At 43.3% G+C, this 21,800-nt stretch overlaps 1 protein-coding gene across 1 annotated transcript in view; it reads right to left on the reverse strand.

Annotated features, from left to right (window-relative positions):
* Positions 1–21,800, reverse strand: part of LOC137342823 (keratinocyte-associated protein 3-like) — a 45,777-nt gene that overhangs the window by 14,929 nt on the left and 9,048 nt on the right. The window contains exons 2-3 of the mRNA XM_068007010.1: positions 1,935–2,119; positions 286–345 (exon numbers count right to left, since the gene is read on the reverse strand). Of these exons, the coding sequence (XP_067863111.1) occupies positions 286–345; positions 1,935–2,119 (245 nt within the window). The remainder of the gene's footprint in view (positions 1–285; positions 346–1,934; positions 2,120–21,800) is intronic.

Consider the following 21,800-nt stretch of genomic DNA (forward strand, 5'->3'; position numbering starts at 1 on the left):
CTCCCTTCCCTCTACTCTGCCATCACTGGCAGAGCCTGAACTCTGGAATTCCCTTGCTAAAGCCGAGCACCTTGCTTTTTCTTTTCCCGCCTTAAAAAAAACCTCAAAACCTACCTAACCATCCTTTTGTCAACTCCCCAAACATTTTCTGTCTGCTCAGTGTCCAATTCTCCCTTGTGAAGGGACATTACGCTTTATTAAACTCTGCTTGGTAAGTGCTAGTTGTGTAGTGAAGGCAGTATAGTACCAAATGAGGCAAACATAAAATTATTGCAGTCTACTCACCAGTGTTGTACGAGTCATGTTCCCAGATAATACAATCACGACAATTCCAGTACAAATAGTCTGAAATACAGGTTTAGAAGTGAAAATACAGTCGTAATCTGTTGTTTAGAACCCTGTGATGGCAGTATTATAAATTTTTCATGAAATGCAGGAAAGAAACCAGATTTTAAACTGGTTAATTTGTAATGAGAACATTAATTGTAGAATATAATCAAGTGAGATGATTAACGCAGATTGTCACATTAGATCCACATCCTGGGATTTTTGCTCAATTGCCTGTGGGGTTCAGGGTGAAATTTCAAGTGTTATTTTTCTTCGGAGATTCCCCCTGTAGTTGTTCATCTCTCTGAGATTAAGGGAATCAGGAGGTTCCATAACACTACAGATTATAAACAGTCTGTTAGAAAGAGAAGGCAGATATCAGCCAGATAGTCCTTTTCTCAATTCAAAAGTCCTTGTATTAAGAGGTAGGAGTCCTTTGATGTATTTTTTCATATTACACTGGTACAATAAACACTTTATAATGAAAGTACTCCCTCCTGCACATTCCTTTAAGAAGGCTTACAAAAGCAACAAATGAAAAGGTAAGTAGGAAACTGAAGGAAGTCAAAGAAAATGAGAAAAACCAGATGCTCATGGGTATGAATAGCAGTATTGCACAACAGGTATGAAGGTAATTCATTGATCAACTTGATGTTTAAGCTGAATTGCACAAAATGGCTGAAACTGTTCATTAGTTCACCGAAATTCAGACTAGTAATTGTGTTCAGCCGAGGAGACTTCTTTTAGAAAATGCATAATACTAAGGGGTTGTGCAATGATTAAAAAAAATTGGATATGTTTGCCACCAATGGCTTATGGAAAATGTAAACAATTTTACAACACCAAGTTATAGTCCAGCAATTTTATTTTAAAATAAAATTGCTGGACTATAACTTGGTGTTGTAAAATTGTTTACAATTGTCAACCCCAGTCCATCACCGGCATCTCCACATTATGGAAAATGAACAGTGGCAGTGGCCATGTAACCCTCGTATTGGAGATGTGAATGAGTTATGTTGGTGGCAATATGAGTGGTTTTGCATTCGGTAAACCACCAGCCCTTGCATATATATATTGTATTTAAACTGTGCATATGAGAGTGATTTTTTTGAGGCTCCACTCAGGTGTGAAGCTTCATTAGATGGGAGCACAGATTGCAGAATGGGCCTCTGTAGTGTTATTGCCATGTCTTTGACCCATATGTTTATCTTGTATTTAAAGTTGATTGCAACCTGTAGGGTAGGCTTACCGTTCTGGCTATAAATTGCAAGATAATGTGATGCAGTCTTAAAAGTTTTTCAGTGTCAGTTTGAGGCTGGAGCTTACAGAATGAGATTGTGCAGCAAATGGGCACAGAGAAAAATCAAAGATTAGATCGGTTGGTCCATGGTGTCACTGCTGATGTAGCTGTGTCCTGATTGCATTTTCTATCGTCAAATTTGAAATGCAACTGACATTTGTTTCTGATGTATTTGAAACTTGTATCAGAGAAAACTTCTAGTGATTATTAATAACCACCATTCAAAAGGCCATACATATTGCATCAATTCTGAATGAAACACTGCTTGGTGTTCGGAAAGCTATGTTAATAAGTAAATTAACTGTACCAGTATTCCTGAGATTGCAGCAATAATGTTGGTTACAGAATATTCAACAGAAATGCCATCTCCTGGCAAAGTGACATGTCGCAGAACTGTGCCGTGGACAATCGCTCCTAGAATTAAGTTCAAATGACCCGTTACAATTAAGGCGATTCCTATTTTCATCAGCTGCTTTCTATCCAACAGATTATCTGAAACACAAGGAAATGGAAATACCTGTGAAATGTAGAAATTATAAGTGAAGGTGTGCTGCATTATAGTCATTCCTCTCCTTTAAAAAGCAATTTGATGCAGTAATGGGGGAGCCAAACAGTCTTCCTTATTCATATTTATCTTTTGAGTATTGAACATGACTGCATGACACTGGCTGAAATGATCTCCTAATCACCCAATGCTGACCCACCTTCCCAAGTCACATGGTTAAGTGAAGTAGATTGAAGAAGTTACTTTAATGAGAAGGTAAGTCCGGGCAAGTAATGCCTCAGCTGCCATCATTTGGCACCTAGACTGAAAAAAAATGTTTCCCAATGCAGCCAGCCACTCGTTCATCAGCTGAATCATTCTTTGTCAAGTGTAGAGATCAAAATGGCAAATCCCTCCTGGGGAGGGAAAATAAACTTGAATCAAAAATGATTACATGAGAGGAGATTTTTGTTTAATCTTATCTATGTGGGGGTCACAAGATGAATACAGATGGTGAAGACTATTCAGCCTATTTTACTTCATTCATCCAAAAAGAAAAACCTACAGTCCACTCGTCACCCCACCCACCATGCTCATAAATGACTCAAGATTTTTGCCTCTACTATTCTTCTTGAAACTCTATTCCAAGTGTTAATTATTCTTTGTTGTGAAGAAATTCTTCCTGAAATAAGTCCTACATTTGGCCTTCACTAGTTTGAATCTAAGAAATTTGTACAAAACATTGGTTAGGCTATTGTTAGAGTTGGACAATACACATAGAAAGGACATTAAAGCCCTAGAGACTACACAGTGTAGATTTATCAAGATGTTTCAAGGGTTGGGAAATTATAATTACGAGGTCAGGCTTGAGATAAGAACATGAGAAATAGGAGCAGGAGTAGGTCATACAGCCCCTCGAGCCTGCTCCGCCATTCAATCAGATCGTGGCTGATCTTCGATCTCAACTCCACTTTCCCGCCCAATCCCCATATCCCCTCATTCCCCTACAGTCCAAAAATCCATCTATCTCAGCCTTGAATATACGCAACGACTCAGCATCCACAGCTCTCTGAGGTAGAGAATTCCAAAGAATCACAACCCTCTGAGTGAAGAAATTCCTCCTTATCTCAGTCCTAAATGGCTGACACCTTATCCTGCGACTGTGCACCCTAGTTCCAGATTCTCCAGCCAGGTGAAACATCCTCTCAGCATCCACCCTGTCAAGCCCCCTCAGAATCTTATATGTTTTGATGAAATCACCTCTCATTCTTCTAAACTCCAGAGAGTATAGGCCATTTCTACTCAATCTTTCCTCATAGGACAACACTTTAATCCCAGGAATCAATTTAGTGATCCTTCATTGCACCACCTCGAAGGCAAATATATCCTTCCTTAGATAAGGAGACCAAAACTGAACACAGTACTCCAGGTGAGGTCTTACCAAAGCCCTGTACAATTGCAGTAAGACTCCCTTACTCTTGTACTCAAACCCCCTTGCAATAAAGGCCAACATGCCATTTGCCTTCCTAATTGGTTGCTGTACCTGCATGCTAACTTTTTGTGTTTCTCATATGAGGATACCCAAATCTCTCTGAACAACAACATTTAATAGTATCCCATCATTTAAAAAATAATCTGTTTTTCATTTCTTCCTACCAAAGTGAATAACCTTATTTCCTCATATTTTACTCCATCTGCCACCTTCTTGCCCACTCACTTAAACTGTCCATATTTCTTTGCAGACTCTTTGTGTCCGCCTCACAGCTTACGTTCCCACCTAGATTTGTATCATCAGCAAACTTGGATACATTACGCTTGGTCCATTCATCTAAGTCATTAATATAGATTGTAAATAGCTGAGGCCCCAGCACTGATCCTTGCGGCACCCCACTAGTTACAGGCTGCCAACCTGAAAATGAGCCGTTTATCCCTACTCTTTGTTTTCTATCCTTTAACCAATCCTCTATCCATGCTAATAATACCCCGAACCACATAAGCCGTTATTTTGTGTAATAACCTTTTATGTGGCACCTTATCGAATGTCTTTTGAAAATCCAAGTATACTACATCCACTGATTCCCCTTTATCTACCCTGCTAGTTACATCCTCAAAAAACTCGAATAAATTTGTCAAACACGATTTCCCTTTCATAAAACCATGTTGACTCTGCCTAATCATATTATGATCTTCTAAGTGCTCTGATTCCAGCATTTTCCTGCCGACTGATGTCAGGCTAACTGGCCTGTAGTTCCCTGTTTTCTCTTTCCCTCCTTTCTTGAATAGCAGGGTTACATTTGCTACCTTCCAATCCACGGGGACCGTTCTAGAATCTAGGGTATTTTGGAAGTTCACAACCAATGTATCTCTACATGTATCAATATATCTCTACAATGTATCACTATCTCTTTTTTTATTCGTTCATGGGATGTGGGCGTCGCTGGCGAGGCCGGCATTTATTGCCCATCCCTAATTGCCCTTGAGAAGGGGGTGGTGAGCCACCTTCTTGAACCGCTGCAGTCCGTGTGGTGAAGGTTCTCCCACATTGCTGTTAGGAAGGGAGTTCCAGGATTTTGACCCAGCGACGATGAAGGAACGGCGATATATTTCCAAGTCGGGATGGTGTGTGACTTGGAGGGGAACGTGCAGGTGGTGGTGTTCCCATGTACCTGCTGCTCTTGTCCTTCAAGGTGGTAGAGGTCGCGGGTTTGGGAGGTGCTGTCGAAGAAGCCTTGGCGAGTTGCTGCAGTGCATCCTGTGGATGGTACACACTGCAGCCACTGTGCGCTGGTGGTGAAGGGAGTGAATGTTTAGGGTGGTGGATGGGGTGCCAATCAAGCGGGCTGCTTTGTCCTGGATGGTGTCGAGCTTCTGTAGTGTTGTTGAAGCTGCATTCACACTCCTGACTTTTGCCTTGTGGATGGTGGAAAGGCTTTGGGGAGTCAGGAGGTGAGTCACTCGTTGCAGAATACCCAGCTTCTGGCCTGCTCTTGTAGCCACAGTATTTATATGGCTGGTCCAGTTAAATTTCTAGTCAATGGTGACCCCCAGGATGGTGATGGTGGGGGATTTGGCGATGGTAATGCCGTTGAATGTCAAGGGGAGGTGGTTAGACTCTCTCTTGTTGGAGATGGTCATTGCCTGGCACTTTTCTGGTGCGAATGTTACTTGCTACATATCATCCCAAGCCTGGATGTTGTCCAGGTCTTGCTGCATGCGGGCTTGGACTGCTTCATTATCTGAGGGGCTGCGAATGGAACTGAACACTGTGCAATCATCAGCGAATATCCCCATTTCTGACCCTATGATGGGGAGAAGGTCATTGATGAAGCAGCTGAAGATGGTTGGGCCAAGGACACTGCCTTGAGGAACTCCTGCAGCAATGTCCTGGGGCTGAGATGATTGGCCACCAACAACCACTACCATCTTCCTTCAGCACTACAGCCGGGATGTTGTTGGGGCCCATAGCCTTTGCTGTATCCAGTGCACTCAGCCGTTTCTTGATATCACGTGGAGTGAATCGAATTGGCTGAAGACTGACTTCCGTGATGGTGGGGATATCGGGAGGTGGCCGAGATGGATCATCCACTCGGCACTTCTGGCTGAAGATGGATGCAAACGGTTCAGCCTTGTCTTTGCAGCCACCTCTTTTAGAACCCTAGGATGTAGGCCACCAGGTCCAGGGGTTTTATTGGCTTTTAGTCCCATTAGTTTCTCCAGTACTTTTTCTCTACTGATATTACTTACTTTAAGTTCCTCACTCTCATTGGACCCTTGTTTCCCCACTATTTGTGGTATGTTTTTTGTGTCTTCTACTGTGAAGACAAATACAAAATACTTGTTTAATGTCTCTGCCACTTCTTTATTCCCCACTATAATTTCTCCTGGCTCTGCCTCAAAGGGACCAACGTTTACTTTTGCTACTCTCTTCCTTTATACATACTTGTAGAAGGTCTTACAATCTGTTTTTATATTTCTTGCCAGTTTACTTTCATATCCTATTTTCTCCCTTTTTATCAATTTTTTGGTCATCCTTTGCTGGTTTCTAAAACTCTCCCAATCCTCAGGCTTACTACTTTTCTTGGCAACATGATAGGAACATAGGAACAGGAGTAGGCCATTCAGCCTCTCGTGCCTGCTCTGCCATTTGATAAGATCATGGCTGATCTGTGATCTAATTCCAAAAACCTGCCTTTGGCCCATATCGCTTAATACCTTTGGTTGCCAAAAAGCTATCTATCTCAGATTTAAATTTAGCAATTGAGTTGGTATCAATTGCCGTTTGCAGAAGAGAAGCCTTTTAATCTAATACTACCCTTCTACTGGGACTGTTTCCACTACAGCAGAGAAGGCTAAGAAGAAATTTACTGAAGGATTTTAAAATTATGAAAGGTTTTAATATACTGACAATATTAAGGGATAAATGTTGGCCAGGACACCAGAAGAACTCTCCACCTCTTCTTCGAATAGTACCATGTGTTCTTTTACATCGAGTCAGAGGGAAGATGGTGTAGGTTTGTTGTTTTATCTGAAAGTTAGCACCTCCGACAGTGCAGCATCCCCTCAGCACTGCACTGAAGTGTCAGCCTAGATTATGTGCTCAGTAAGTGCGAGCATTGTGGATTTGGATCCAAATAGTAGCACATTATAACTCTTTTTCAAATTAAGACTATTTCCTTCGATTTGCCAGTCAGTGACGAGGGATCATCAATTTAAAATCCTCACTGACGGTGAGGAGAGAGGTTTGGAAAAATTTCTTTAACAAGAGGGTTTTGCAGCTTGAAATGTTTTGCCACAAGATGTAGTTGAAGCAGAGACCACTGCATGATTTAATGTGAAATAGGATAAATATTTGAAACAGAGGAAATTACAGGGCTATAAACTTCTCTGGTGCTTTGCCCTTTGCCCTACTTTTTTTGGTTTACACTGAAGTAAATTGATTTTGTAGTTTGTTTCAGTTTTAGGGACAATTATTTAATTGAAAAATCTGACATGAGTTTTGAAAAACTAATAAATATGATTTAGATTTAATTTGAAACAAAGTTATTATGTGCATCCATTTACATGCTAATCATATTTGTACAGAGAATCCTCAGAAAATGTACTTTAAAACAAGTGTTCTCCCTTCCCGACATACTTTAAGGCAGGTTTGTTTCATATTTATATTTGATAAAGATAGGGCATTCTTTTCTATGCCTAAGGGAAAGGTACCGTGCATAATGCAGGATGCTACATTCTCATCTGCCTATGGCCGCAGTTCCTTTCTAGTTCTTGTACCCTTACAGTGTTTAAATGTGAAGGTAATTCTAGGATAGGTACTGTGAATAACCAAGATTGCGTCCCATTTATCTAGTTATTTTTGTAAACCTGTTAAATTTTTAAATATCCGCATTTGCAAACTTCCTCAATAGAAAACTGTACATTCTCCATTTCAGCAGTCAAAACAGTGCAGCAGGCATGCTGGGGTGACGCACACCGAGCCGATCTCCTTGGAGAAGGGCATCTGCTTCGGAACATTGGTGTTAATGTAATTGCTCTGTTTTCAGGTTGATGATGAGTCACCATTCATTTCTTTTTCTCAGCTGCGTTTTTTAGTCTGTTCAGACATGTCGGTTTTTCCTAGCTGTCTGAGATTCTGCACCGAGGAGGCAAGTCAAGAACACATGAGCCTCTCCTTAGTGGTAACAGGCAGGTTGAAGGGACAGAACATCCTGATATATCAACCCACAGCAGTCTGACTGGAAAGCTTGGCTTCTCACTGCAAAGCAATTAAGCTGACAGGGCAAGATGAATGGAAATATTTGATTCATTAAAAATAAAGTTTGCATACTAACTTGGTTGCTATACATTCTAGTAGGAGACATTACTGATTTATAGTGGCTGGCTTTTTTTGGTACCTAACACTTTATGGAGTCTTCGTTCAATAGTGGTCAAGTTAAAATATGTGTGCAATTATTCTCACTTTAAGACTTTACTGAGATGGTTAGAAATTCATCTTGGCTAGCTAATTTGTGATCTCATTTACCTTGTAAACCATTGTTTGCTTCTGTCCTTTACCATACACCATGGTTTGGGTTGCAGTTGGGCTCTACCAACGTCACTGAGTGGATCATTGTGAGGTGCGAATCAGTGGTCCAGGTATCTCATTCAATGATTTTTTTCCACCCCTGTGGGAGGTACTTAGCCTCGATTTCCCTGGCTCAGAGGAGGAAATTACATGGTAGTTTCCTACCACTTCACGGTACATTGCATAGGAGCCCCACTGCCAAATGCCTTGGGATGTTTCCCTACGGTAAAGGTGCCATACAAGAGTCAGTTGTTAATGTTGGTACATTGCCATTTTTACCTTTTGTAGGAGAGTTTTAGAAACCAGCAAAGGATGACCAGTTAGCCTGATATCAGTCATCAGGAAAATGTTGGAGTCCATTATTAAGCAATTGGTAGCAGAGCATTTAGAAAATCAAAATATGATTCGGCAGAGTCAACGTGGTTTTATGAAAGGGAAACTGTGTTTGACAAATTTATTAGAAATTTTTGAGGATGTAACTAGCAGGGTAGATAAAGGGGAACCAGTGGATGTAGTATATTTGGATTTTCAAAAGGCATTCGATAAGGTGCCACATAAAAGGTTATTACACAAGTTAAGGGCTCATGGGGTTTGGGGTAGTATATTAGCATGGATAGCGGATTGGGTAACAGACAGAAAACGGAAAGTAGGAATAAACAGGTCATTTTCAGGTTGGCAGGCTGTAACTAGTGGGGTGCCGCAAGGATCAGTGCTTGGGCCTCAGCTATTTGCAATCTATATTAATGACTTAGATGAAGGGATGTATCCAAGTTTGCTGACGATACAAAGCTAGGTGGGAAAGTAAGCTGTGAGGTGAACACAGAGTCTGCAAAGGGATATAAACAAGTTAAGTGAGTGGGCAAGAAGGTGGCAGATGGAGTAGAACGTGGGGAAATGTGAGGTTATTCACTTTGGTAGGAAGAACAGAAAAACAGAATATTTTTTAAATGGTGAGAAACTATTAGATGTTTGGTATTCAGAGAGATTTGGGAGTCCTTGTACACGAAACACAGAAAGTTAACATGCAGGTACAGCAAGTAATTAGAAAGGCAAATGTTATGTTGGCCTTTATTGCTAGGGGGTTGGAGTACAAGAGTAACGAAGTCTTGCTGCAATTGCACAGGGCTTTGGTGAGACCACACCTACAGTACTGTGTACAGTTTTGGTCTCCTTACCTAAGGAAGGATATACTTGCCTTAGAGGCAGTGCAACGAAGGTTCACTAGATTGATTCCTGGGATGGGAGGGTTGTTCTATGAGGAGAGATTGAGTTGAAAATGCCTATATTTACTGGAGTTTAGAAGAATGAGAAGTGATTTCATTGAAATGTATAAAATTCTTAGAGGGCATGACAGGGTGGATGCTGAGAGGCTGTTTCCCCTGGCTGGAGAGTCTAGAACTAGGGGGCATAGTCTCAGGATAAGGGGTTGACCATTTAGGACTGAGATAAGGAGCAACTTCTTCACTCAGAGGGTGGTGAATCTTTAGAATTCTCTGCCCCAGAGGGCTGTGGATGCTGAGTCGTTGAGTATATTCAAGGCTGAGATAGATAGATTTTTGGACTCTAGAGGAATCAAGGGATATGGGGATCGGGCGGGAAAGTGGAGTTGAGGTCGAAGATCAGCCATGATCTTATTGAATGGTGGAGCAGGCTCGAGGGGTCGTATGACCTACTTCTGCTCCTATTTCTTATGTTCTTATGTTTATGTTCACCCACCCACTTAACACACACTAAAAGTGAAACAGTATCCAAAAGTGCTTAGCATTTTTTTTACTTGTTAAGCACTTAATCATAAAGATGCAATTCACATCAAAATGCGTCACTGTGTCACAAAAATGTCACTGCATTGCTTGCATGACATTGGGATTAAAATAGTATGCAATGTATGGCTGTCCTCCCTCCTGAGGCGTAAAGATTTATTAGGTGGTTGCCTGCCACAGATGGATCTCTAATAAGTGGCTTCCAGCGTATGCTTGTAGGGAATAATAACTAATCTTCCTATCACATGAAACTATTGACATTTGGGTTTGTCATACATCAAAAGTTTTTAAACATTAACGCTCCTTCACAAAGAGAAAGAATACAAAAGGTTATCAGTATGACCTCACTAGCATGTTAAACCTATCGAACAATAAACAGAAACCTCAGAGTCCAATTAAAATACCAACAATAAAAGCTACGTTTTATTGAATAAAATGCCAGGTTACAGGCATTTTGCCTTGAACGGGATGGGAGTGGAAGGGTGAGTGATCTCACGAGACGATCAGTTGAGTACTACCATTTAAGCCAGAGGGGGGGTAATTTTGACTTTGTGGGATAGTGTAAAACGGGCTGCCAATTCGCTATCACCCGTTTTACATTATCGCACAAAGTCAAAATCACCAGTTTGTTTTTCTATGAAAATGCTGAATATCCAACATGCTGTAATATACAAAATACTTTGTGTTGGAACTGTCCTTTGTGTGGCATGTTTACCATATCTAATGCGATTAGTGCTATGTTACCAAGGCAGTCTCATAGTAATTACCACAGATCTAAAATTTTCACATTAAACCCAGATATAATGGGCGAGCTATGTAGTGTTAGGTTCCAAAAGGAAAAATTACTCTCATGGCGGAAATTTTTTTTTGTTAGCATGCAGCAACAGAAATAACATGCTAATAAGCCAATACTGGAAAATACAGAAATCTGATAGATAGCAAAACAATGTCCCTGTGGATCACTTGGGATGTCCTTGTTGACTCCTGTTTATAAACCTATAGATGTGCATGATAACTTTAAAAAAATTACTGAAAGTCCATTATTAGACTGTAGGGCACCGATATTAGCGTGGAGACGGGATGGACGCGTGGGTAACCTGCCCAATAAAAAATGTCCGTTTTCCACGCGATCGCGAGTCAATTGGAGCCACTTAACGTGGCTTCCAGGTTTGCCATCCGAAAGCTGCGTAGCGGGCGGACTGCGCACCCGCATCATCAGCTGGAGGACCTCTATTTAAAGGGGCAGTCCTCCAATGGCTGCTCCTTGAGCAAACACCCACACACCACAATGGAGCAGCACAGGGGAAAGGCTGCTCCAAGATTCAGCGATGCCTCACTCCAGGTGTTACTGGATGGGGTGGGGAGGAAGAGGGATGTGTTCTACCCGGCGGACGGGAGGAAGTGGCCTGCCTCTGCCACCAAGAAGGCTTGGCTTGAGGTGCCAGAGGAGGTCACCAGCAGCAGCAACATCTTCCGCACCTGGGTCCAGTGCAGGAAGCGCTTCAATGACCTAACTAGGTCAGCCAAAGTGAGTACACTTACTGATTCTCCCATTCCGTCTTCCACATCACCGCCCCCACCCCTCAATTCATTCTGTACTGCTAACATTACTCTATCACATCACTCCCCACACCCACCTAAGGCTCATCCTCAACTTACCTACATTTCCTCAGTACTTCTTCACCTCCCCACTAGTCAGCCCACCACTACCACTCAACCCAATCCTCATACAATGTCATGGCTCTGTCTCATACTCACCCTCTGATGCACCTCTTTCATGGTCAGCCACACCCCAACCAATGCATTCACCGGTTGGCCACATCACCATCACTCATTCACGCATCTGTACTTTCTCCCCTTATAGGAGAAGTGGGTCCAGAATGCACGGGAGAGGGCGAGGACTGGAGGGGAGGCTGCAACAAATCGTCATCCTTACAGACGCGGAGCAGGAGGCGCTGGAGCTTGGCAAAGCCCTCGAGTGCCTCTCTGTCGGGGAAGCTGAGACTGGCACCTGACAAACATCTGGAGACAGACTTTAACATTCAGCACACACAATATGAATTAATATTAACATGCCTTGCCATCTTCAGCACCTCCGTGAGCTCATTGCAACATGACACATCTGTGATGATGCTTCATATCGCCTTCTGTTCTCTTACAGGGCCTTCAGCGACTGCTGTGACGGCAGAGGGTGATTCCTCAGAGGACCATTCCGGTCCTTGTCCTCAGTTAGTTGGGTTTGCACCTGGTGAGTCACCACACACAAGTGAGCACGAGCAGACACTGGTGGCAGGGGCAGCTGTGGAGAGTCCGCGTCGGTGGGACCGCTGCTCTCCAGGCTCTGCTCAGCTGGACACAGATGCTGAACCCTGGGGGCCATCCTTTAAGAGGAGAATGATCGAAGGGCAGCAGCACATTCGCGAGGTGCTGGAACAGGTGCCACGTGCATTGTCCACATTAGTGCAGAGGATGGAGGAGTCCAACTGCTGCATGAGTGGAATGGTGGCACAGGTATGGGAGGGAATCTCTGAGATGGTGTCACAGGGACGTGAATAATTCCCTGAGATACTGTCACATGGACATGAGGGCATCTCTGAGATAGTGTCTGAGATACGGGTAAATGCAGGAATGTCCGCGATGGAGAGAAGGCTAGCCTCCATTGAGCTTCAAGCACAGCTCACAAATGAGTCCATTCAGGTCTTGACAATGGCTGTTCGGACTCACAGTGAACAACATTCTGCCGCCTTAAACAGGCAGGCAGATACACTAGCACTGGCCTTACAAGGCTTCACACATGTCCTCCAAACTGTTGTCCAGCAGAGTGGTAGGAGTGATGTGGGCCTGGCCCAGGGGAGGGATGATGGCGAAAGGTGACATGGAAGTGGGGACGCCACTCAAAGCGCTCCCACGTCTCACCCGTTGCCCCCCCTCAACCAGTACCCGCAATGCTGCCTCCTCGGCAGGTGGCCGAGTCTGCCCCTGCACATGTGCAGGTGGAGCAGTCTTTGGAGGGACCCTCACGAGCACCAAAACCCAGAGGGCGTAGGCCCAAAGCATCTAATCGGTCAGGGCATGAACAAGAGCAACCTGCCTCTACCTCTGCTGCAGCCACAGGGGATGCACCACATAGAAGTAGTCGGAAGAGAAAGGCAAAGGTTTTGTAAGCACAAAGGGTACGCACAAGGGTATTTGATAGTTGGTCATGTTTTTTATTTATGTTAGCTTTTTGTTAAACCCACATTAAATATTATCAATGTCACCACTACTGCCACACCTTGGCCATTCTTGACTGGCTTCTGTAATAGGGCACTTTCATGAGATTCACCATGAACAGCGACACTTGATGCCACCCATTGGGTCACTCTCTACAGTGGGTGTATGTGTGGTTGCAGGCCTGTTTTGTCTGGGGAGGGATGGGGGGGGGGGGGCTGCTGGTGTGGGCGCTGCTCTATCCGGTGGTGTGAGGACTGGACTCTTCACACTTTCTGATGTTAGGAGGAGCGTTCACATATCAGTGACTCCCTGGCCTCACGAGCAGCCAGGTGAGCCGCTGCTCTGCCCATGGGTTGCTCCTCCTCCTCCTCAATGAGGGAGGCAGATGTGGATGGGGCCTCCTCAAGCAGCACCCTTCTCTGTTGTGCTGTGTTGTGCAGGGCACAACACAGGACTGTAATGCGTCCCACTCTGTCTGGTGCGTATTGAAGCACTCCCCCAGAATGATCAAGGCACCTAAAGCACATCTTGAGCAGCCCTACAGCATGTTGAATTGTAGACCTGGTGGTGATGTGGCTGTCGTTGTATCGATGCTGTTGCTCGGTGATGGGGTTCCTCAGAGGAGTCATGAGCCATGTGTGCAGGGGGTATCCCTTGTCCCCAAGGAGCCAACCCTTAAGGGTGTTTGGTGCGTGGAAGAGGGGTGGGATGTTGGATTCCTGGAGGATGAAGGAATCGTGGCAGCTGCCAGGGAATCTGGCGCACACGTGCAGGAATCTTCTGCGGTGGTCACAAACGAGCTGAGTGTTGATGGAGTGATACCCCTTCCTGTTGATGTACAATCCTGGCTCGTGTGGAGGTGCTCTGATTGCTATATGGGTAGAATCGATTGCACCCTGCACCTGTGGGAAGCCAGCCACAGAGTGGAATCCCACTGCCCTCTCCATCTGGCTGAGGTCATCCATTGGGAAGTTGACGTAGTGCGAGGCCCTGCGAAACAAGCCATTGGTGACCTGCCTTATAGACTTGTGTGCAGACGCCTGAGAGACCCCAACTTTGTCCCTGTTGGAACCCTGGAATGATCCGGAGGTGAACAAGTTGAAGGCAGTGGTGACTTTGACAGCGACAGGTAAGGAGATGCTGCTCGGCCCAGCCAGGAGCAGCTCGGCACGATGGAGGCTGCAGATGTCTGTGACTACCTGGCGACTGACTCTGAGCCTCCATATGTACTGCTCCTCAGAGAGGTCCAGGAAGCTGAGCCTCGGTCTGTAGACCTTGTGGCGAGGGTAGTGCCTCCTGCGACGTCGCTATCTCTGTTGTTGCTCTCTGTGCTCTTGTGCAGGTGCCTGTGGCGCAGCACTGTGTTGTGGAGCTCCACGTGGCGGAGGTGGACGCCGTGCTTGGCGTGGCTGGTGATGTTGCTCGTCCTCAGATGTAGTGGTGAATGCAGCCATGGAGCCCCCCCATCCTAACGGTATGAGTTTGAGGCGGTCCGCAAAATAGTTAAATATGTTGTTTACAGCAGAATTTTGAGTGGAAAGTAAGAATTTTCAGTGCAAACACAAAGATCTTGTCGCCAAAACTTTACCTGAAATAACAAGAGTGTCCTGCTGCAATAAGTGACCTTTTATCCCCATCTGTCAATTAAGCATTGAATATCCCACTTGCTGCTGGCTGAAACACGTCTGTGGCAACATGGAGTGTTTCCCACAGCATGGGAAACATGCTAAGGATGCTTCACAATCGCACCCCTGCCAAAATCTGGAGAAAATTAAGTATCTCAAGTCGTTAAAGTACCTGAACAACTATGTAAAGTATCATCCCGCCAGTTTTAATTGCCGGTAGGACTTCCGTATTCGGGAGGCACGTGCGCACCCAGACGCGTCAGTGGGGAACCCGGACGTTGGCGGGTTGGAGCTGGGCTCCGAACCCGAACGGGATTTCCCCGATTTTCGGAGCCCCCCGCGCCCCCAACGCACCCGCAATTTCCCCGTAAAATTGAGCCCTAGGTCTCACTAAATTAAACTCAGCTGGCATTTTCCACACTTTGAAGATATTAAACATGTACACTATAAGTTACATTTGATGTCCGCTTTCATAATTCCATTTTGTCACACAAATCCAATATTTTATTCTAAATATGAATCTGCTTTATGGAGTCTTTAGTATTCACTGCGATGAAACTTGTAATATATTTAAGGTCATCAAAGCAACATATGAAATCTCAAAACTATTGGTTTTCACAATACTCCTATCCCTACAGAATTCCAAAGCAATCAGGGGCCAAAGGATAAAAGAGCAGCACATGTTTCAATAAATATCATAGTATGTTACGGCACAGAAGGAGGCCATTTGGCCCATCACGCCTGTGCCGGCTCTTTGAAAGAGCCATCCAATTAGTCCCACTCCCCTGCTCTTTCTGTGATTTTTTTTTTTCCCTTCAAGTATTTATCCAATTCCCTTTTGAAAGTTATTATTGACTCTACTTCCACCACCCTTTCAGGCAGTACATTCCAGATCAATTCAACCCTCTGCGTTAAAAAATGTTTCCTCATGTCGCCTCTGGTTTTTTTGTCAATCAACTTATATCTGTGTCCTTTGGTTACTTTCTGCCACTGGAAACAGTTTCTCCTTATTTACTCTATCAAAACTGTTCATGATTTTGAACACCTCTATCTTAACCTTCTGTGCTCTAAGGAGAACAACCCCAGCTTCCCCAGTCTCTCCACATTACTGAAGTCCCTCATCCCTGGTACCATTCTCGTAAATCTCTCTGCATACTCTCTAAGGCCTTCACATCCTTCCTAAAATGTGGTGCCCAGAATTGAACACAATACTCCAGCTGAGGCCTGACCATTGGTTTATAAAGGTTTAGCATAAGTTCCTTGCTTTTGTACTCTGTGACTCTATTAATCAAGCCCAGGGTCCCTAATGCTTTTTTAACAGCCTTCTCAACTTGTCCTGTCAAAGATTTGTATACAGACACCCCCAGGTCTTTCTGTTCCTATACCCACTTTAAAATTTTGCCATTTAATTTATATTGCAACTCCTCATTCTTCCGACCAAAATGTATCACTTCACACTTCTCTGTGTTAAAATGCAGCTGCCATGTATCTGTCCATTTCACCAGTGTATGTCCTCCTGAAGTCTGTTACTATCTTCTACATTGTTTACTACATTCCTGAGTTTTGTATCATCTGCAAACTTCCAAATTATACCCTGTATACCCAAGTCCAGGTCATTAATATAAATCAAAAAGAGCAATGGTCCTAACACCTGGGAACACCACCAACCATTCATCATTACTCTCTGCTTTCTGTTTGCTTCTCTCTGCTTGTGTACATATTTACCAAGAATAGAGGCTTATCACATGCACACAGAACCATTATGTCCTTGTTATTAACTCTTAAAATGCTGATGATAGCATATATTCTCCTGTGTGTTCTTTGTTCAATAGGTTTTCAGTGAAGCAGTGTTGCATTTAGAAGATCTTTTCCGATGTGATGGATTTGCAATTTTGGTCTCAATGGGGAGTGCTTGCTGAAGAAATGATCAGTTATCAGTAGATCTGTGCTTTTTAGTTCATTGTGACAATTGATAAGCATTTTAAAACCCTGAAGAATCAGTCTTCGTTGCTTGAAATGTTGGTATGTAAACAGTAATGGTTGCCTGCAGTCTCTTGTTTGTTTCAGCTACTTGACTTCAATTCCCTGTTATAGTACAGGCAGAGTCCATTACTGCAAGTCAACCATGATGTTTTTCTAGCTTTGGTTTGTTTCTCTCAATCTCATGTCTGTACCACATTCTTGATGCTGCGCTTGCTCTTCTTGGAGAAGAAAGCATGCGTATGTACACAGGCGGTTATTTGCGTAATGTATGTGATGCTCTCTTACAGACACACATGGTTTACTTGCAGTGCATGAGGAAACTAGCAGCTTTTTAAGACTCCATAAATCATGTCATTTACCAAACCCAATGAAAACAGCCCCTCCCTCATGTCAAACTTTTCTCCTAATTACGGATATTTAATCTTTGTCACTATCTCGTCCACTATTTCTTTAACTCATGATCTGCACGTCAGCCAGCCAATCTCCACACTGAACTCACCAACCTCCACATCACAATATAGCAACTGTACATTACTGGGTAAGAAGCAGTCTTCTATATTGTCTTCGTCATTAAAAATTTTATCAAATCACTCAACACAATAAATATACGATAGACCTCAGTCATTAAGAGAAAACAAGTCACCAATTTGGGTTTGGAGAAATTAGAGCTTTAGTTTTTTGACAAATTAGAAAATCATGTTGTGCACATTCAATATAACTTAAGATGAAATACTTTGCTTTTTGTAAATTCTAAACCAGTAAGAACAACCTCATAAAGTATGACAATAGACATATTAGAAAGATCAAGAAAGAAATTGCTGGGCAAAACCTTATTACATCAGAGTGTGAGACTTTTCGTAGCCTCAACGTTCTATTTGACTCTGAGAGGAGCTTCCGGCCCCATATCCTCTCCATCACCAAGACCACCTACTTCCATCTCCATAATATCGCCCGTCTCCATCCCTACCTCAGCCTATCTGTTGCTGAAAGCTTTTGTTACCTGCAGCCTCGACTATTCCAGTGCTCTCCTGGACAGCCTCTCCTCTTCATGGGAAAAGTGATCCATCCGTGACTAACTAAAGAAGTTAAGGATAGTATTGGATTAAAAGAAGAGGCTTATAATGTTGCCAAGAAGAGTAGTAAGCCTGATAATTGGAAGTTTTAGAAACCAGCAAAGGATGACCAAGAAATTGATAAAGAGAGAAAAAATAGAATGAGAGTCAACTAGCAAGAAATATAAAAACGGATTGTAAGACCTCCGACAAGTATGTAAAAAGGAAGAGAGTAGCGAAAGTAAATGCGGGTCCCTTAGAGGCTGAGACAGGAGAAATTATAATTGGGAATAAGGAAGTGGCAGAGACATTAAACAAATATTTTGTATTTGCCTTCACAATAGAAGACACAAAAAACATACTGGAAATAGTGGGGAACCAAGGGTCTAATGAGAGTGAGCAACTTAAAGATATTAATATTTGTAAAGAAAAATCACTGGAGAAATTAATGGGATGGAAGCCGACAAATCCCCTGGACCTGATGGCCTACACCCTCGGATTCTAAAAGAGGTGGCTGCAGAGATAGTGGATACATTGGTTGTGAACTTCCAAATTTCCCTAGATTCTAGAATGGTCCCAGTGGATTGGAAGGCAGCAAATGTAACACTGCTATTCAAGAAAGGAAGAAGAGAGAAAACAGGGAACTACAGGCCAGTTAGCCCTGACATCAGTCTTCGGGAGAATGCTGGAATCCATTGTTAAGGATGTGGTAACAGGGCACTTAGAAAATCATAATACGATTAGGCAGAGTCAACATGGTTTTATGAAAGGGAAATCGTGTTTCACAAATCAATTAGAATTTTTTGAGGATGTAACTAGCAGGGTAGAGAAAGGGGAACCAGTGGATGTAGTGTATTTGGATTTTCAAAAGGCATATAAGGTGCCACACGAAAGGTCGTTAAACAAGATAAGGGCTCATACTGTTGGGGGAAAAAAATTAGCATGGATAGAGGATTGGTGAACGGACTGAAAAGAGAGAGTAGGAATAAACAGGTTATTTTCCGGTTGGCAGGCTGTAACTGGTGGGGTGCCACAAGGATCAGTGCCTGGGACTCAGCTATTTACAATCTATATTAACGACTTAGATGAAGGGACCAAGGGTGATGTATCCAAGTTTGCTGACGATACAAAGCTAGGTGGGAAAGTAAGCTGTGAGAAGGACACAAAGAGTCTGAAAAGGGATATAGAAAGGTTAAGTGAGTGGGCAGGAACGTGACAGATGGAGTATAATGTGGGGAAATGTGAAGTTATTCACTTTGGTAGAAAGAATAGAAAAACAGAATATTTTTTAAAAAGGTGAGAAACTATTAAATGTTGATGTTGAGAGGGATTTGGGTGTCCTTGTACATGAAACACATTAAGTTAACATGCAGATACAGCAAGCAATTAGGAAGGCAAATGGTATGTTGGCCTATATTGCAAGGGGGTTGGAGTACAAGAGTAAGGAAGTCTTGCTGCAATTGTACAGGGCTTTGGTGAGACCACACTTGGAGTACCTTATACAGTTTTGGTCTCCTTACCTAAGGAAGGATATACTTGCCTTAGGGGTGGTGCAACGAAGGTTCACTAGATTGATTCCTGGGATGAGAGGGTTATCCTATGAGGAGAGATTAGGTAGAATGGGCCTACACTCTCTGGAGTTTAGAAGAATGAGAGGTGATCTCATTGAAACATATAAGATTCCAAGAGGGCTTGACAGGGTAGATACTGAGAGGCTGGTTCCCCTTGCTGGAGAGTCTAGAACTAGGGGGCATAGTCTCAGGATCAGGGGTCGGCCATTTAGGACTGAAATGAGGAGGGATTTCTTCACTTAGAGGGTTGTGAATCTTTGGAATTCTCTACCCCAGAGAGCTGTGGATGCTGAGTCATTGAGTATATTAAAGGCTGAGATCGATAGATTTTTGGGCTCTGGAAATCAAGGGATATGGGGATCGAGCGGGAAAGTGGAGTTGAGGTCGAAGATCGGCCATTATCTTATTGAATGGCGAAGCAGGGTCGAGGGGCTGTATGGCCTACTCCTGCTCCTACTTCTTATGTTCTTCCGCCCTCCATAAACTTAAAATCAATCTGGTTTAAATGTTGCAATAAAATGTGTTGAAAACTCTGCTGCCCCAATCCTAACTCACACCAAGTCCAGTTCGCCCATCACCCCTGTGCTCGCTGACCTACATTGGCTCCTGGTCCACCAACACATCAATTTTAAAATTCTCATTCTTGTGTTCTAATCCCTCCATATCTCTGTAACCTGCTCCAGCTCTACAACCCTCCAAGAACTCTCTGTTCCTCCAATTCTGGACTCTTGTGCACCACCCATTTCCTTCACCTCATCATTGGAGGCCATGCCCTCAGCCGGTTAGGACCTAAGCTCTAGAATTCCCTCCCGAAATCTCTCCGCCTCTCTCTCCGCCCTTAAGACATTCCTTAAAACCTAACTCTGACCAAGCTTCTGGTCGCCTGTCCTAACGTTTCCTTCTTTGGTGCAGTGTCAATTTTTGACTGGTTATGCTCCTGTGAAGTGTCTTGGGATGCTTTGCTACGTTAAAGGTGCTATATAAATGCAAGGTGTTGTTGTTGTTACTAATGTAGCAACACTGACCTCCCAGAAAGTTGTGGGTTCAAGTCCCAATACCCACATAATTGAGCACATAATTTGGATGACTTTTCAGTGCAGTACTGAGGGAGTGCTACATGGTTAGAGGTGTAGTCTTACAAACAAGACATTAACTTGAGACCCTGTTTCTGCCTTGTAACGGGAACAAAGAAGATCGCATATCAATTTTTCGAAGAACAGCTCGGAGTTCTCCTGGTGTCCTGGCCAACACTCATCCCACAACCAAAACAGATTAACTGGTCATTCCTCTTGTTTGTGGAACTTTGCTGTGTGAAAATTGGCTGCTTCATTTGCCTACAAAGCAACAGTGAATGTGTTTCAAAAGTAATTTATTCACTGTGAAGCACTTTAGGACATGCTGAGGAAATGAAAGGCATCACAAATGCATCTGCTTTCTTAAGTCAAAATGAAATGAAACATTTAATGAAACCATTTTCTTTCAAAGCAAGACAGTGCAGGTGGGTAGATACAGATCCTAAGGCTTTTTTTAAATGGGGCAGTGTCATCGTTTCTTCAGATAACATTGAAAACATATTTGTGGTTGCCACAACATGCAAAGGCGATGTACTGCTACAAGAGTGATGGAATGAAACAACTGCACATCAGGCAAGCTCAGGCTGTTACCATTGACGTTTTTCCACAATAAATTCCTCTTCATCAGATCTATCTGATATAAGCTCTAGTCTCCAAGATTATGACTGATGCAATGATTTGGCCTAGGTTAAGGCTGGTGACGACAGTTCTTTTTCCATTACACTTTTTAACTCTTCCCTCCTCTGCTGAAGACACTGGGAATAATTTTAACTTTTATCATCAGGCAAAAAACAGGTGATGGCGAATCAGCAGCCCGTTACAACCCCCCCCCCACAACTTTTCTTTTCCTGGCCAACATTTATCCTTCAACCAATACCAAAAACGGACGATCTGGTAATTTATTTCATTGCGGTTTGTGGAATCTTGCTGTGCGCAAATTGGCTGCCATGTTTCCTACATTACAACAGTGACTATGCTTCAAAAGTACTTCATTGGTTGTGAAGAGCTTTGGATGTTCTGAGGTTGTGAAAGATGCTATATAAATGCAAGTTCGTTTGTCATTTGTATAGTCAGGCAACTTCTTCCTGCCTCCTAGGGCCATGCTTCATCTTTCATCTCGGACAGCAAGATGGTGTACTATATGACTGACCTCTGGCAGGTTGAATGCAACCACTTTTTCTCCTTCTGTCTCAAGATAGTGTTCTGCTACATAAGGCTTCATTTAGTAGTGGGGCTGAGAACTAGTAAAACTCATCCCATGCGTAGAAGCAAGTCTAATGTTTTAAAGGATTGGGGTTTGATAGCACAACCTTCTGAACTAGCTTTGGCCAGAATTGTTGGGCCATTG

The sequence above is a fragment of the Heptranchias perlo genome, chromosome 26, assembly GCF_035084215.1.
Source record: "Heptranchias perlo isolate sHepPer1 chromosome 26, sHepPer1.hap1, whole genome shotgun sequence".
NCBI lineage: Eukaryota > Metazoa > Chordata > Chondrichthyes > Hexanchiformes > Hexanchidae > Heptranchias > Heptranchias perlo.